The sequence below is a fragment of the Embiotoca jacksoni genome, unplaced genomic scaffold (assembly GCF_022577435.1).
Source record: "Embiotoca jacksoni isolate LCO1_2020_lvr unplaced genomic scaffold, fEmbJac1.0.p SCAF_22, whole genome shotgun sequence".
In the NCBI taxonomy this organism is placed as follows: domain Eukaryota; kingdom Metazoa; phylum Chordata; class Actinopteri; family Embiotocidae; genus Embiotoca; species Embiotoca jacksoni.
The window spans coordinates 3,375,385-3,392,492 of record NW_027185363.1 but is presented as its reverse complement, the minus strand read 5'-3'; the positions used below and the strand labels follow the sequence as shown (position 1 = coordinate 3,392,492).

The window sequence follows — 17,108 nt, the reverse complement described above, 5'->3', positions numbered from 1 at the left end:
TGAGATCAAATATACAAAACTTTTCATCCGTGTGTTTTATTCAGGGGTTTTGTATAAAATTCATCAATCTGACATTGGATATATTTATAATTACAGCTATCATACAACAAATATGTCATAACCAAACGTACAATGTCCCTTTACTGCAATTCATAAAATACCATAGTTACCAAAGGTACCAATATAGGTCCTGCTGAAAAAGCAGAATAACCAACAACAGTGAGCAATACATAACTGTCTTTGTCAGAAAACTGCTGGTGTTCTTATGATATTAACACTGTGCGATGGTGGTGGTGGTGGTGGTGGTGTTGTGTCTGTGCTTCCACGCATGCCTCACGTGTGTATGTTTGCACGTGTACATGTGAAATGCGGCAATGAAGGGATTTATTCGTGTACCTTACTAAACTACAACTGCATTACAGTTAAAAAAAAAAAAAAAAACACTTAAACATTCATATCAAAAGGACAGCATGAGTCAGTTCATGATTTCATTTGACCCATGTTTTGTACACTTTAAAGAACACTGCATGTCTTGTACCTCCACAGCAATTTCAAATAGATATATTCATTCCAGGCAGTGAAACTGTTTGTCTGTCTTGAATTATTATTTGGTGTCATTTTCTCATCACCAAAGTGTAACAGAAGTGAATGGTACCACATTTGATGTACTTTATGTTCAGTTGCTCACTTTACATTTTGAGTTTGTCTAACCTCTTCTCTCCTCTCTCTCCTCTCTCTCCTTGTCTCCTAAAAGACAATTTTGCAAGTAAACCCATTGACAAACACACTATAGTACATTTTAAACCACATGACTTGAATTTGAGTCGCTGTTATTACATTGTGCAGTGGAAATATAAAGCTATTTACAATACATATGTAACTGCATGGGCACATTTAGAGTCCGGTCTGTTTACTTTAAGGCCTCCGACTGAGGCAAAGTTTCTTTTGCGTCATTTTTCTAACGCATCCATTTTGTTGGGCACATATTTCCAGGTTTACCTTATTGACATTTTACAACCATTTACTTGCAGCACCTACCAAGAGAGGTGATTATATTTTGGCTGTGTTATATTGTAATTAATAGTGCCATTAGTGAAGCATTGATCCTCATCAATACACATCAAAAATCTGTCTCTTGAATAATTATTGTTTGTTTTTTTTGTTTGTTTGCCCTTCCTTTAATTTTTCAGTTTTAGATTATTGAGTCTTTGGAACTTTCAAAACACAGAAAGTTTTCATCCACAGGTCAGTCAAAGACATGAGACATGCAGAATTTACAAGTGTTTTGCTGGATCTAATTCAACCAAGCTATTTATCAGCACTACTCGGGTGTAGTGTGGAGAAAATAAAGCGCCCGTGATCCGTTTTTGACACCAATATCTCACTATGTGGAGCTCGATTCTCCTTCCTACTCTGATCACTCAAAGCTAACAGGGTCGTGAGCATATCCATCTCTTTTTAAGTCTCTCTCCTTGCTCCCTTTCAGTCTCAGGTGTTGTGTCCGTGGTCTGTTGGCATCAGCATCATCGGCGGCTGGAGCCATCTAATGGGCGTCCATTGCGCCTCAGATCCCGAGCAGCTAGATGCAGTTGGGGCCCACGTGATGCTGATAGAGTCCTTGGAGCTGGAGGTGAGTCCTGGTCCTCCATAAAGCTCTCAGGACTGCCTTCAGCGTCGCCATCAGGCAGGCTTCCACAGCTGGAGCCTGGTGACATTGTCTCCAGAAGATCATCCCTGGCCAAGCCCACGACTGTGTCCTGGTGTGGTCCACCCTGAGGCCCCCCCTCGTGGGCTGCAACCCCGACAAGAAGCCCCGTCTCCCCATCAGTTGTGCTGCCAACATTCCTCCCTCCATCCTGATCCTCCAGGAGGTTGGAGAGGAAACTGATGTATTTCATAGCGAGCCGCAGGATCTCATTTTTGCTCAGCTTCTTGTCTGGAGGGTGAGTGGGGATGAGTTTACGGAGCTCTGAAAATGCCCCGTTTACATTCTGCTGCCGCCAACGTTCACGACTGTTTGTGAAGATACGACGTACAATCTTTGGCTGGCCGGCTAGCAGAGGAAAAAGGAGGGAGAAAGACAGACAGGGACAGGGTAAGGTGACAAGGCAGTGATACAGAAAGTAACGCAAAACATGAAATGCAGAGCTGAATCACAAAATGTAGTTCGTAAAGCGGTGGAGCGATTCAAGTGCAAAAATAAGAGTGGAAGAAGTAGCAGCGGGAGATCAGATGCACAACGGTTCTGAGAAAAAAATGACTGTAGCTACTAAAACAACAAAGTTTAAAAAAAAAAAAAAGGTCCTCTGTACGATCGTTGATTTTTACATGATGGAGCATAAGTTGTGCTGTATGCTTTTCATATTATACAAGAGATATAGGTCGTTTGGCATTCCAAGCCCTATGAACGTGTGTTAGGGAGACCGTGTGTTCGCTATTAGGCATTCTATGTACTTTTTATTTATTTAGGCATAATAAAATGCTCCACTGCAGGTAGTCACATCCTCCCACCCCCAACAATGGTGTCTTCTAGGCTATTGTTGCCCTTGGAACACACCCAGTGTATCTTAATCCTTCAGCCCACTCTGCAGTAAAACCTTGGCATGGAGGCAGCAGCACCCCCATCCTCCACCCCTGTATATGGCAGTGAGTGGGCAGCAGAGGAAAGGATGTTTCAAATGAAATTAACCCTAAATCCGCTTGAAAAAGGCTTACTTTCATGCCATGCAGGTACATGTATTTGACATTCAGATTAGCAGCATTTGTTTATGCCATGAATTATGATGTATTTATTCCTCTGGGGTTAGCCACTTTCAGAATTTTCTTTTTTGCAAGGCATCTTCTGCAATACTCAGATTAGATACACTATAGATCCATGTCAGTGGATGAATGACAATGGAGATGAGGAAGGGACGTTTGGGGGACTAAATTGGCAGAAGGAGGACACAGCAGAAGTGCGTCTTACCATACTTATAAAGATCTAAAATGCGCCTACCCTCGTCGAGTTCAACCTCATAAGGCGCCGGGCGGCGCTTTACCCTGTTGCTGGGGTACATACTGTACTGCTCCGACTCCCCTCCGAGACTATAGCAACAGAAAGCAGACAAGAGGTGCACAGGTATATAAGAATATATGAATTCTATCATAATTGGCTTTTTTTTTCTAACCCTTACTGTCCACTCCTTCCACCAGGAGCACACATACACAGACACATACACACATGGTCTAAACTTGTGCCAAATATGCACGTGCTAAAGAATGAAGCTAAATATAACGTGAACTCATTCAATCAGATTACAATCATCTTTGTCCCTGCTCTATTCCTGCAGGGCATAGCAGAGCAACATGTAGCCTAAACGCCTTTAATCTTAAAACTTTCCCTCCCAATGATGTTAAAACGTGCATTCCTGAAACTATATGATTTTCTTTATTTTTCAGACTCCACCTTTACCTGTTGATGGCGGCGAGAGGCTGCGCCAGGTTGTAGAGCATCGCCCGGGCCGGGACAGGAAACGCGTTTGGGCTCAGTTGGACCATTCGAGCGTCGTCTCGTTGCGGCGGCAGCGGCAGCGGTGGAGGTCTGCGAAGTTCCGTGATCGGCACCAAATGGCTTTCAGTCCTCTGTTCCACCGCTTTTATAGCGTCCCTCCTGGAGAGCTCGATCACCGGCACTTCCCTTTTCAGGTCAAGGGCGTTGTGAGAGGCAGTTTCCCTGGCAACGCCGTTGATGATGATGCTGATGCTGGTCCCGTTGCTCGAGTTCTGCAGAGGAACGTCATCCGTCTCCTCAACCCCCTTGAAGCTCCCTCCCCTCTCCTCCTCCTCCCCCTCCTCTCTCCTCGGCTCCTCGTCCTCCTTGCATCCGTTCTGTCTGGAGATGGTGGAGGAGTCCTCTCGCTTCACAGGACCGGATTCTGCATCGGGACTCCCAGGACAAAGCTCCTGCTGCCGTTTTTCCATCATCTTTACACCGTCACTACTTGCTCGAGTCCACTACGTCCTAAATAAGATTTCCCTCGATTAATTCAGAGTCCAGAACAGTATTTGTAGTCGCAAAATACCAGCTATAACGACGCATTTGGTGTCCGTGTGATCCTATAGGAAATTAATAATTTATCATTATTATAAAATATTTTTATTCTTGCTACAATTATTATTATCAATCGCAGAATGTCCAGCAATATAAATAATGTAAAACTGCAATTCGCAGGAGATAATTGATGGTTAGATTATTGTTTCTCGTAGTTAATATTTTGTTCGATATATTAAAATAGCATTTATTTAGAAAAGCTCGGAGAGCCTAAATATTTTCCACATGATTACACTAATTTGACAATCTATTACTATTAAATTCAAATATTTCTCCGTTCTCCAGGATAGGAGGCTACATTTTTTTTGTGAAATGCTGAGGGTGTGAGAGCTTGTCTAAAAGTCAAACAGGTAGGCCTATGTGATGTGATGTATTTTTTTGTAGCCTCGTTGTACATTTCTGAAACTGCCTCCAGTTGATCGTTTTCTTGTAGCTGATGAGTTCAAACGTTTTATTTTATGGTCTCTTCGTGCATGTGGTGGTTTTCTTTCTATATGCTCTTATCTCACGCTTGCTTGGCCTCCAGTAGGTTACAGTTTTTGCTGTTATCTTACCTACGTTTGAACTCTGAATTAATTCACATACGAATATATTAAAAGATGATTCTGTCTGCTGTTGATTTGGGGGTAAAATTGTCGCCTTGTACAGAGACTGTGGATCCCAGGACTACGAAGAGATCTTGTGATATTTCTCGTTAAAATAACATCTCTTCTTTAATCACTGTCTTCAGCTGATTCCAGAAAAACCTCGTGAAGCTTCAGAAATACTTGGGTCGAATCATTTTAATAATCCGGGTAGGTGGACTTGCCTAATTTTTGTTTAATCGTGGTGAAGGCCATAATGCTGTTGTTGTTACAGTCAAACATCAAGCGTGTGTCATATACACCACACACCACTGTCAGGTATTTTAGTAATGAATTCGATGTCCAATAAATATTATTTTAAACGAACCGGACATCGCCAATAAAAAAGCCGCACATTTATTTCTGGGAATTCTCCAATAGGCCTCGCATCCGTTATATTCCGTCCCACAGCCTCAACCAACCGATCGGACAAAAGCAGAAAATATAGGCTTAATATTTCGCTCATTACTGCAATAAACTGTAGACGACAGCAGTCCAATCACAGCTTTTGGAACAACAAATACGCAGGTTTAAATAAAGAGACGTATTTTTTGCACTTACCGTTCCAGCCGTGTTGTTGATGTTACTGTGTAAGTGGAGCCATTTTGTGAGTGGGTCATCCATGTCTGAGGTTTTCTTTTTTTTCTGCCAGTTGTGGAGCTGTGTGTGTGTGTATGTGTATGTGTGTGTGTGTGTGTGTGTGTGTGTGTGTGTGTGTGTGTGTGTGTGTGTGTGTGTGTGTGTAGCTGAGTTATTCCTCGCTGCATCCAGTGCGCTCCCTCAGTATGGGGAGCGGAACACAGGCCGCAATGTGGCCGAGTGAGATAAGCGCACGGCAGCGGCCTCTTCATTCCCGATAAGCCCCTAAACCCATTATTTATGAAATGATTCATTATTATTTGGCTGTCGTGGGCTATATAGTCTTGTGGAGGGCAAAGCATTAAAAAAAAAAAAAAAAGCAAACAGGCACAGCGCAACGGCCTGTAACAACGTGAGGTAGTAGTAGCCTGTATAGTAGAGCTTTTTTTTTTTTTTTTTTTTTTAATTTTTTTTTTTGAAGAAAGAAAGAACCGCTCGGGTTAGGCTTTTGACCTATTTCAATTTTCAACAATAGGTTATTTAGCTAGGCCCATTTCTCCCGCAATAAGATACCGATGATAGCAGGTGCTCCTCTACCTTTTTTGTAGATTTTATTGTACATTTATATTTTTTATTTAATCTTATTCTTAAAATAATATATGCATTCATCCATTTCTGCGCCTTGAGGATGGATGTGCTCCTAATACAATGGGCTGCTAAAAATGATGGTGTCTAATTATGTTGACCAGGCCTTAATTGAATGTGACACCATTTCTTTATCAATAAATAGGCTAAATAAATAAATTTAAAAAAAAAAAAAAAACGCGCTTTGGTGTGTCATTGTTTGTGTTTGGGGCCTTAGCCGGCGGTTCCCCCGGGGTCCGTGGGGAGTCATGGCTCGGGGAGATAAAAGCGTATCGGCTTCTGGTCGCATCAGATAAAAGAGCAGAGCATCAACGGTGACATGCTATCAGAGCACATTCAGGACAGCCTAAATAGTGACAGGTACGTAATAATAACGGTTTTTCTACTCTTTTTTTCTGTCTTTTTTTTAACTCAAATAATTTATGAAATTAAGCAATTATCTTTGTATGCAATCAAATAAATAGGCGACATGACAAATTATAGAGTGCATGCGTAGATAGATAGATAGATAGATAGATAGATAGATAGATAGATAGATAGATAGATAGATAGATAGAAACATCTCGTTTTGAAACCTAATGGTTCAAAAAGTGCGAGCCTCACAATCAGTCACGACCTGCAGCACTGTTGAAGCAGAAGTCACGACCATGATCCTATATCCTGCTTTCGCTGAAACAATCCCTTTCAAGTTTTGTTTTAAAAGGATCTGCCAATGAAACACCAGTTTGCATCCAAATTAATTACTGATCGAAAATGTGCAAATCAATAGTTCTAATTGGCAAAACGAACGAGGGACTTCAAGAGTTGAGAAAATAACTTTCAATGGAGAATCGCTGCAAAACCATGTGATAACACAGCAACGCTGTAAAACTGCTTTTGTAGTTGTGGGATTTTGTGGCATAAAAATGTGAATAATTAATAAATGTATGACATTCAAGGATCAAAAGGTTTGACAAAATAAAACATGTTTATTTAGAAGCAAAACAGTATCAAGTTCATGAAAGAATAGGTGATACACAAGCAAAAGGACCATGCAGAGCCCCAAGAAAATATGATGCACTGCATATCGGAGGTCATAATTTGCTTTCTTTGATTTGTGCACATTAGCTTGTGCTCTTCAGTTTGGGGTCTTATGGGCCAAGCTAACATGGGGCACATTGCTACAGATCATGTCATCTAAAAAAAAAAATAATAATAATAAAAAAAAAAAAATCAACATAAATAATAAATAAATAATCACAATTTTAAAAATGTGACAAAATAATTTCACTCACAAAGCATTTAGAATATTATACTCTGTGTGATGTAAAGAGCAAAAGAAGTCACAAGAAAATAAACATAGAGTCTTTCCCTATTCATCTAAATCTGCAATATAAAAAATAAAACCAGAAACAAAGTGCGCTGGTTTTGATTGGAATCACAATAAATACCCCGATTTGGTTGGTTTTAGATTTGTAATTTGGTTATTTTTCCTATTGATCCTTTGCTGTGTCATACTGTCAGTTTACATTATGGGGACTGACGTCCTACCCTCGTTATTCCATGTGTGTCATATTGCACTGTAATATACACTGACTATGTCTCATCTATCATGTGTTGCAGCCAAACCGCAGTGTCTGCAGTGGTCAATTACTATCCCTGTGTTCAGGAGAAGTGGCCGTGTGCTACGCCTCTCCTTCCAGTCACCGCTGACTTCGTCGAGCCGGCATGATCCGCAGAGAAGCAGTGCTCTCCCGGGTCATGAGCCGTGTCACCTGGTCCAAACTGAGTCCAGCCACCACCTCTCCATTCACCTGGAGAATTTCATCGCCAATGCCGAGGAGACCGACATATAGGCCTTCACCACTACCGTCACCCACTTTCTCAACATATATACCTACAGAAAGGAGACAAAAATCAGGGGGAAATCAGGAAGAAGAGAGGATGCGTGTGAGTTGAATTCTTTTCTCTTCTATTCTCAGGATACCATTGCAAAGTAGTTTAACTGATGCTACCACAGGCACGAAATTAATGCTGCAACTGCTCTGAAACTCAAGATTTCAGGGACAAGGAAAACAGTGATGAAAACAAAGTTACCTGTGTCTGGTCGACCTTTGCCCCTTGAAATGACAAAACCAAAAGGACCGTTTGGGGGTTTGATGAGCTCCAGGAGGAGAGTCCCATCAGGGAAGGCCTGGGTGACCCGGCCCACTGGACGCACCATTCGAGAGGGAAGTACATCTTCAACACTCAGTGCCCTGTGAAGCTCCAGCTGAGGGCTATCAGGGCTATCAAAGCAGAAATTCATACTTTTAAAGACAGTTATTTAACTTTATAAAACAATATATCAAGTGTTTTTTTTGTTTTTTTTCACCAGTCATCCCTCCCTTTTGGTATCTTTCCCTCTCTTTTAATTGCCTTTGGACCTTACCTGGGTGCCAGGCCATATGGTATCTGCACCTCTCCAAGTATTGTTGAACGTTCTGTTCTTCTCTCTAAACTCTGCACAGAGGAGGCTTTACGCAGTTGGGCCAGTGGCAGCACCTAGTGGCAAATGAGAGGCACTGTAACAATTTGTGTATTTCATTTTGACAAAATCAATCAGACCAGCTTTTGGAACTGAAATCATTTTTCTTTACCACCCCTATTCAACTTTGACACCACTCGCAGACATGTACATGCACACACATACACACGCACACACTTAATGCTAATGCAGGTTGTGATTGGCTGGAGCAGGAAGTGATCTAATTCTGTTGTGTGCATTCCTACAGCTGCAAGGTGGACAACAGGGGTGGCAACAATACAAACATGAAGAAAATAAAAAAAAATAACCTGAAAAGAATTGTTTGAGCTCCCCGTGTCAGGCAACAAGGTTGGTAATACTTGGTTGGTCTACTGTTTCAATTAATTTTTTAAAGGTACTTCAGGCAGAGCTGGAACTTTAAAGGCATGTAAATTACACGTATTCTCCCGACTTCCTAGATTTGAGGTAAAAATCACATGTATTTGATGTGGTCAAATGCAACTGTATGACAGAAATAGAGAGGATACAAAAACAATGGCAGAGCCGTCCAGATAAAAACACAACATAAAAACTGTTTGCTCTCCCTTGCTCACCGTGTGTAGTGTCTGCAGTGAGGGTGTCCTCTGGATGCGTATGGTGGGCTGCTGTCTGCGCGTGGGGCTCGGTGAAGTTGAGCTTGCCCGGGGGACGGAAGGGACACTGAGCTGTTCCATACTACTGGAGCGACCTCCTTTTACAAGTCTACCAACGCTGTTCAGACCAATGGAGGAAAAGAAGCGACGCAGAAAGAGCTTCGGCCGTCCATCCAGCTTTCTACAAAAGGAAAGTTATAAATATCTTTCAACTACACAGTAATATATAATTAAATTGATCAATATAGAAACATTGACTTCACAAACTAAAATAAAAAAAACACACCAGGGAAAGCTTTTTTTTTTGTTGAGAGAAGCAGTTCAAATCATGACTTTGCTGACGGTTTTATCTTTCTTTTATAAATGGATTAAATGACTACTACTTTTCATTACCAAAAGAGGGCAGGATTGTCTTGGTATTCACAGAATATTTCTAACACTAACATCCTGTGGACAGCAGGGCAGGTTCTAATCTCCTAACTGCTACCAGTGGCATGCTCAAGTAATTTCGGGAACAGTGCTGGTGGGGGCAGGGGATTTATTGTCGAAGCTATGACAAGAACATTGTTATCTTGGCTTACCTGGATCCGTCAGAGTTTTCCTCCCATATAGCCTCTGCTTTCAGATGTTCTGCTCTCAGCAGCTCTGCTCTGAGGTCCTCGGCTCGAGACATAACCAGGCCACGCAGAGCACGGCACTCCGAACCAGGAACAGTATCTCCACTTAGACCTGTAAACAGAAAGAAACTGTTCTATTTAAATACAATTATGTGAATTCCAAAACAGATTTCAGCTGTGATGATCTGATCTTGGCAGAAAGTGAAATTCTATCTTTATACTGCTACTCCGTTATAGCTCAGGCAGACATGTTTTACTTTTTTTCCACTGTATTTATTGGGCAATCAGTTACCATTTGTACTTTATAACAAGTTTATAAAATATAAGGCTTTATTATAAATTAAAAGACAACTAAGTATGTAAATTAGCTCAAATTAGTTCCAACTCATACTGGTGCTACATCAAAATGGTGACAACACTAGACTCGTAGTCAAATGTTATATGTAGTAGTATAACACCGCTTTTGAAAATGAGTATATTGTACTAATAATACTTATTTTGCAACCTTAATTCCAGGGCTTTTACTAAAATTACGTTTTAACAGTCTGGTGAAAGTTTCCTAAAGGATAAGAATAAATACTCCATCACAGTATCCACTCATATGAAAGTAAAGTATGATTTCAAGAAATATAATCATCAGAAACTACAAATTCAGACATCTTCACACTATCTTCCACAGAAACAGAGAGCTACACATGACAGTGTTCATCCCCAGTGACCGCTCACCTGCTCCATCTGGAGTGGCATCCCAGAGTTCAGAGGTTGTCATGTCTGTGTTGCATCTGGCTGGGGAGTACCTCAGAGTGGAGGGTCTGATACAGGGCACTGGGCTGCTTGTTGCTGGTGCCCCTTGGGTTAGAGACACTGGAGACTCCCTTCTTGTCTCTGGAGAGTCCAGGATGGATTGGGATCCGCCCTCTCCTCCCTGACTTGAGGTAATCTGGAACTGAACTGTGGACTGACCTGCAGCAGAGCGGTTTCTCGAGCTCGACTTCAGGGCTGACTTGATAGGCAGCGATGGGGTGGGTGATTCCCTTAGTCCACCAGAGGCCTCCAGCAAATGTGGCTCCAGAGCAATGGGGCTATCAGGGGCAAATGAAACAGCTCTGCTCAAGTTGACCCTGTTCCGTGGATTTGAGTTACGCCGCTGAGCCCATGACGGGCCGTAAGGTCCATGGCCAGACTCCAACCGACTTTCTCCTTTCCTGCTTCTTCTCCGAAGTTTTCCAAACCCGGATGACTTCCACCCTGTGCTACTTTCTTTATTTTCCCCCAGCACAAAAGCTCCAGCAAAAGTGACAGTAAGAGGAGCTTTAGGACGAGTACTCGCTTCTGGTTTGTTTGGAGACATCCAGCGAGGAGAAGCTTTCCCACGTGGGTCCTCGGGGTTGCCAGGCTGCTGTGGCTCAGCGTTCTGTGGATCTGATGGTGATAAGACTGGCTGAGGTTCCCTGACCACAGAACCACAAGCCTCACATTTTTTCACCAGCACTATTATTTCTTTAATCACGGTTGTGGTTTCACAACTAACTCCCACATCTTCTTGCTTCTGTGAAGGAGGCGTAGATGCACTTCTGTGGCTTCGGCTCCTCTCTGAGCCACTACTGCTAGAATCCGTATTACTGTCCTTACTGTTGTTCTTGGGCATGCCAGGCCTGCCTCGCTGTCTCACTCTATCCAAATAGCGAGACTCTGCTTCTTTCTCTGATTCATCCTCAAAGCGTACACGCGTTGGTGAACAACCGTACCGTCTTGATCGACCTATTTGGTCACTGGGGGAAGTGTCTCTTTGAGTTGGGACGCGGAGGGGACCAGATACAGTCTGAGCGTGAAGATCTTCTTTGGTTTGAACAGCCCTCTGTGCTTTTGTTGGACCAGGAGATTCAATTTGCTGCTTCTTTCTGCAAGAAATTACAAGGAGTGCATATCAGAGACATTTAAAGCAGCTGTTATTTTGTCAATTTGTACACTAGTATTATATAGAAGTAAAGTAAAATGAAAGTTAAAGTGTAGAGGAGTCACAGTCGTCTGTCAGCATCAGACTACGTTGATGTAGGACACTCAACTGACTCAGTCACAACTAAACGTGCTCCTCAGGTCATCCATTTTCATATTACATGAAGAAATAACATTCACATAGTAAATTGTAATAAGATACACTGTACGCATAGTGACATCTTCTGTCCACAGACCAGGTTTGTAATGCGGCCATGAATGTGGGATCCATTGCAAATACTCCTAAATCCTAAATTTAGAGAAAGCTTCCTGCTGACATAAGGGGATTTCAACAAAACCGCATGATGTATACACGTTACATAAACAGAATGAAACCAGATGGTTTCATGACATTGTCAGCTTTGTGTCTGCAATTACAAAACTCAGCCAGGTTCCAGAGCTTTAACTTATTTTTAGGTATGCAACATTAGGTTTGCCAAAAAACAGGCCAAGTAGAAGCATAGGATAGACAAAGTACAGAAGTTTGTTGAATAGCAAAGACAGACTTATGTGTGGGAGTTAAGTGATAAAACAAGAAGCACAGAAACAGAAAAAAACTGTAAAGGGAACTTTTTATGACACATTTGTTTCATAATCATGCACACAAAACTGCACAAACAGGTGGGATGGTCAGTCTCTGACATCTTGCTCCTGAAGATGCCAAAGAAGTTACAGCCCCCACAGGCATTTTTCGACAACTTACACGGTGGCTCTCTGATCAGAGTGGGAGCGTCTGCTGGGACGATCGCCTTTGATGTGATTTGAGCGAGCCTTGAGTCTTGCTCGCTCCAGAAGACGCTTGGCTTCCTCATGTCTTGGGCTTAGAGGTAGTTCATCACTGATTACAAGAAGTGACCTGAGAGAGAAATATACAAATTAATAAAAGAAATATTAAATTTAGGTGATGAAAATGGCAAGGCAATGGAAAGAGTTGAGTGTATGATGAGATGAGGCTATATCGCCATCGATTTAAGAAAAATTAAGTGCTCAAGAGTGCAAAGCTTATTCTGTGTTGAGAAATAGCCAGCGACATCCTATTTCCCACCAATTGACTACACATAGAGTGAATCAAGCTGCATCTTCTTAAGCCGTCTTATGTAATATCAGATAGATAGACTAGGGGGCGTGGCTTTTGCGGTGAGCAGCACAGAGAAACGTCATCCATCCATCTATCCTTATGCCCAGCAGCTAAGCTGCTATGTATTGTGCTTCATCGTCTGTACTTGTCTTTATCCCCAGGCCCAGTGATAAAGATAGCATGACACACCAGCCATATGGATTATCCTTGTACCAGACTGAATGTGATTCATTCTCTCCTGTGTGTCAATCGGAAAACATATTGTGTTTCAATAGATTACACTTTGTTGTGTCAATGTTTTAGATCATCCCAACACTGACAAGCACAAAATAATTAGCAGCCTCTTTTGGCAACAGCGGTTTCATTCTGCAGTTAATAATGCTGATTAAATTGATTAAATTAATATACTCATTAATTATAATGGCCTTAAATGCAGAAGATAACAGTGGATCAGATAATCTATGTTGAACAAATGAGAAATGTATGTTTTCATTTTTTGTTAAAAGACAGGTTCAGTTTATTTGTTTACTTTCACATACTTACAGTATTCATATTTCAAGTATGACCGGAGGATTTTGTCAGATTTCCCATCGACAAGAATAGCGCTACAAATCCCTCTCCAATGTGGGTTTCATTTTATAATCTTATTTGGGTAAAGTATCAGCAACCTCAGTGTGCGTCTTTAATATTAATATTCGTACCTGATTCAAAAATGGCCAATTATTAAACCCTGCTTGTTAGACACTCACTCTTCAATCCAGCAGAAAAACAGACACTGGATGAAAGTGGAGCTGTAGAAGTGGAATCATGAGGAAAGGATACAGTATAAATAGTCCTTAGGGATTGTATGTCACCACCCCGGCCAAGCATGACATTGCTCACCTCAAATAGGGTTCAAGTTCCTGAGCAAGAATGACTGGATCTGAGCTGTCCAAAACTCCATAGGCACCTGTGATGGGCAAAAAACAGGGAGGAAAGATAGAAATGTGAGCAGATCTGACCAAATGTATTTTATGTGTAAAAGCTTTAAAAAGTACTCCGATAATTTGATCCCCTTCAAATAATTGTTTATCTTTTTGTTTCCGTTTTCACTTAAATAACGCATTACAGTGCATTCAGTTCTTAGTTAAGGTTCACGTCTTATTTAGTGCTTGCCTCAGGGCAAACAGGACTGCCAAGAGAGCGATCAGCCGTGATGGGACCTACAGGAACATTTCAGTATCAAAGTAATTGGATCTTTCATAAGGATTTAAAAAAACAACAACAAAAAACAACTCCGATTCAGTGACAGTCTCAGTGGGTATCCCTGCTTGATCCTTAATGTCAGTCAAACAAAAAAAAAAACAACGACAGGTTATGTAACTGTGAGAGAGATGAAAGCAGATTTTCCCAGAAACAAGAGGGAAAAATCCTCTCATCATTGTGGACTCGCACCTGCATATTGACCCTCTATCTCGTATTAACATAATCTGCTTACACACACACACACAGGACAGATATATATAATATTTTTAATGCACAGCATGAGAAAATACGTAATCTGTCATCCTACACACATATAAAGACCGCCATTAGCACGCAGACAGAGATACAAAGGCAGGGACACTTCCCCCACAGCTCTGACTGCTAATAATAGCAACACCATCATGCACATCTGCACATCTGACATCTGTTCAGCACTGGGAATCAGCCAGGTTACATACTACATTTCAATACAACATCCTGGGTAGACAAAAAAAAAAAGGCTTGTGTAAGGCCCTTTTGAACAGCTGGACAGCATTCTAGGCAGACGGTGTGGATAAATTGTTAACATTTCTGAAGCTTTAAAATATTTTTGGGGAATATCTGCAAAATTATTCTGAATTTTCTGTCTCCATTCAAAATGATAACACACCATGTTAGCCTCTAAACTGCTGCAAAATACTGTAGCTGCAATAATATTTAGCTTACAATATATATATATATATAAAAAAAACTGTGTTTCACAAGGAAGTTACAAATGATCACCAAAGAACTGTGACTGAGCTACTTGTTAGCCAAGCCTCCATTCAACTTGTATAATGGTCTGTTGTCTCTGGTGTATCGGCATGTGTCTTTCCACCACGGATATCTTATATTGGGGCAGACAAAGTGCAAAACTAAAGTTAGGCGTTTCATGGCAGGGTCAGAGGCTTTTCAATATTTTCATTAACAATCTAACAATGAAGCCACTTTGACAAAGAGAGGAGCGATCAAGCTTTTACCTTATTTTCAGCTCCATGCTTTCATTTCTAAATTTCTACATCTGGCATTAAAAACAAGCTGTTTTCCTCAAGAGACATACCTTTACAATCCACTCTGTATGATGTGTCTTCATAGGAGCTAGCACTGTCTCCTCCACGCTGTTCTCTCTCCTCCCTGCAGCTTTTCTGTCTTTCCTTTAACTTTGCATAGGCCCTCTCCTTCACCTTCAGTTTCTCATCGGCACAGAGCGCTTCACTTTGTGAAGACATGCTCTCCCAGCTGTCGGAGCTGCACAGTCCTTTGGTAGGATCAGCAATATCTGCTTCCTTCTGCTTACACCTTTCTAGGAAGCAATCCACACTGTCCGAGTGTTCGAATTCTGATAATGCTTCGATGTCATCCATCACACTCCCCACATCATTCCTGTTGCCTGTTTCGGATGGTTTGGGCTTCCCGTCAGGCTCTGCCGGTGCCTCTGTCTGAGTGTAGTCCTTCAAAAGTAAAGTGGATGGAATGTTTTGAGGACCAACTCCATTGAGAAGCAATGTTTCTGGGCGTGCAACTCTCCAGAAGCCCTTTGGAGGTGCCCAGTGTCTTGTTGAAGATGAAGTTGTGGAAGAAGAACAGGGAGATGTTGAGGAAGCAGCAGTGGTAACAGGGAGGGAGGACAGCACAGGCAGTGGAGGAGGAGGCAATGGGTCATCCTTGCTACTGCTTGAGTTGTCAGACAGAAGACTCTCCAGACTAGTCCCTTCCCTGAGCCCACAAGGCTGCCCTGTCTGAAAGCTGATCTGGATGTCATTTTTTTCTGACCTCTCTTCTTCAGGTTCCTCTCCCCCCTGCTCTCCTTGTGCTTCAGCTGGAGGACTGTGGATCTCCAATCTGACTCGCACCTCTACCTCCTCCTCTTCATCACTACTGCTCAAGTCCTTAGCAACACCTGATCGCCAGGAGGGAGCAGAAAGACATAGCTGGCCTTTTCCTCCGGGTCTCGGCCTGAGAAGGACTTCAGAGGAAATCTGCCCAACTGGACTGCTCGCCAGCACATCTGTGTCCAACCTGTCTCTGTCTTTTTCTCTCCCTCTTGTCCTTCTCTGCGTGACCGACTTCACCTTCGTCTGTAGTGCGTGCACGGCTGAACTCTGAGAAGGAGGAAATGAGGTGCTCAAAGAGGGTGCTGGGAAAACGGGCTCGGGAACAGGGCCAGTGATGAGCCCCCAGTTAATGGGAAGCCTGGTGGGTAGAGGGGAACTGGATTTTGCACGGATGTTATCAGCCGCTTTCTCTTCCTCCATTGGCTGGTCATGCACAAAAAAGTTCAGACAGATTCTAAAGATAAAGAACAAAGTTTTACCATTTTTACACCCAAGAAAAATAAAATAATTTCTCTTACAATCTATTCTGTATCTATGTTACCGGTTACTTTCTTTCTGATGTGCCGGGTAAGGAGATATGTAATGGGGATTCAGTCACGTTGCCTTATCCACTGATTACTTTGCAGGGCACAGGATAATCCTTTAGAATGAGAATAAGCAACTGCTGCCTGCAACTGAGACCCAAGCCGAATAAGCAATATTTTAAGTTTTCTATCTTTCTTTTTTGTCAAGCAAATTCAATATCAAACAACCAAATACACTGTCTTTAAACCTGTCACTCAAACAATAAAAACTGAGAAAAAAAAACGGGATTAATTATTCAGCCTTAAGAGATTAAACTGTTCTGAAATCCTGTTTCATATAATGCTGATAAACATGTATGCAAAACCTCTACATGAAAGCCAATTTAACATCATGAACAAAGTAGTTTCTAGTTCTCTAAAACAGTAGAAATCTAACACGCAATCAACAGTGTACCTGGATATCTAGTGAAGATGGTGTACTTTGAAATACACTTCCAGCGTTGATCATCATGAGAAAGTTAATATTAAATTCTGGTGCAATAATAAAGTTACCCTCCATACTGAAAACCTGCGCCGACCGCACAGATATTACAGCGTGGATCCTCAGGCCGGTCACCAATATCAGCAGAGCACCAAGCAACTGTCCCCACCGGATTAAAAAAAAAAAAAAAAGATAAGGAACACAAATCAGATTTCTCAATGTTTCTCCAGATCCTAAGGT

The 17,108-nt window shown here is 41.9% G+C and overlaps 2 protein-coding genes and 1 long non-coding RNA gene across 4 annotated transcripts; 1 reads left to right on the top strand and 2 right to left on the bottom strand.

Annotated features, from left to right (window-relative positions):
- tal1 (T-cell acute lymphocytic leukemia 1) lies at positions 1–3,963 on the bottom strand. The gene is made up of 3 exons (XM_069157284.1): positions 3,452–3,963; positions 2,996–3,084; positions 1–2,053 (listed from the first exon to the last, which is right to left on the bottom strand). Exons 1-3 carry the CDS (start codon positions 3,961–3,963, stop codon positions 1,524–1,526), a joined length of 1,131 nt encoding a protein of 376 aa, XP_069013385.1. The 3' UTR covers positions 1–1,523.
- Positions 3,964–4,089: 126 nt separating this feature from the next.
- Positions 4,090–15,904, top strand: LOC138202921 (uncharacterized). 2 transcript variants are annotated; one of them, XR_011178684.1, is made up of 6 exons: positions 4,090–4,884; positions 6,155–6,297; positions 7,540–7,866; positions 7,974–8,791; positions 9,046–10,627; positions 15,815–15,904. It is a non-coding gene; the product is annotated as an uncharacterized lncRNA (long non-coding RNA). The 2 variants fall into 2 exon arrangements; XR_011178683.1 differs by lacking the exon at positions 15,815–15,904 and having other exon boundaries at positions 9,046–9,806; positions 10,372–10,465.
- LOC138202911 (uncharacterized protein KIAA1614) lies at positions 7,620–16,300 on the bottom strand. Its single transcript, XM_069157277.1, has 9 exons — positions 15,089–16,300; positions 13,648–13,714; positions 12,391–12,543; positions 10,419–11,593; positions 9,657–9,804; positions 9,037–9,256; positions 8,348–8,460; positions 8,014–8,204; positions 7,620–7,813 (listed from the first exon to the last, which is right to left on the bottom strand). Exons 1-9 carry the CDS (start codon positions 16,281–16,283, stop codon positions 7,620–7,622), a joined length of 3,456 nt encoding a protein of 1,151 aa, XP_069013378.1. The 5' UTR covers positions 16,284–16,300.
- Between the last annotated feature and the right edge of the window lie 808 nt (positions 16,301–17,108).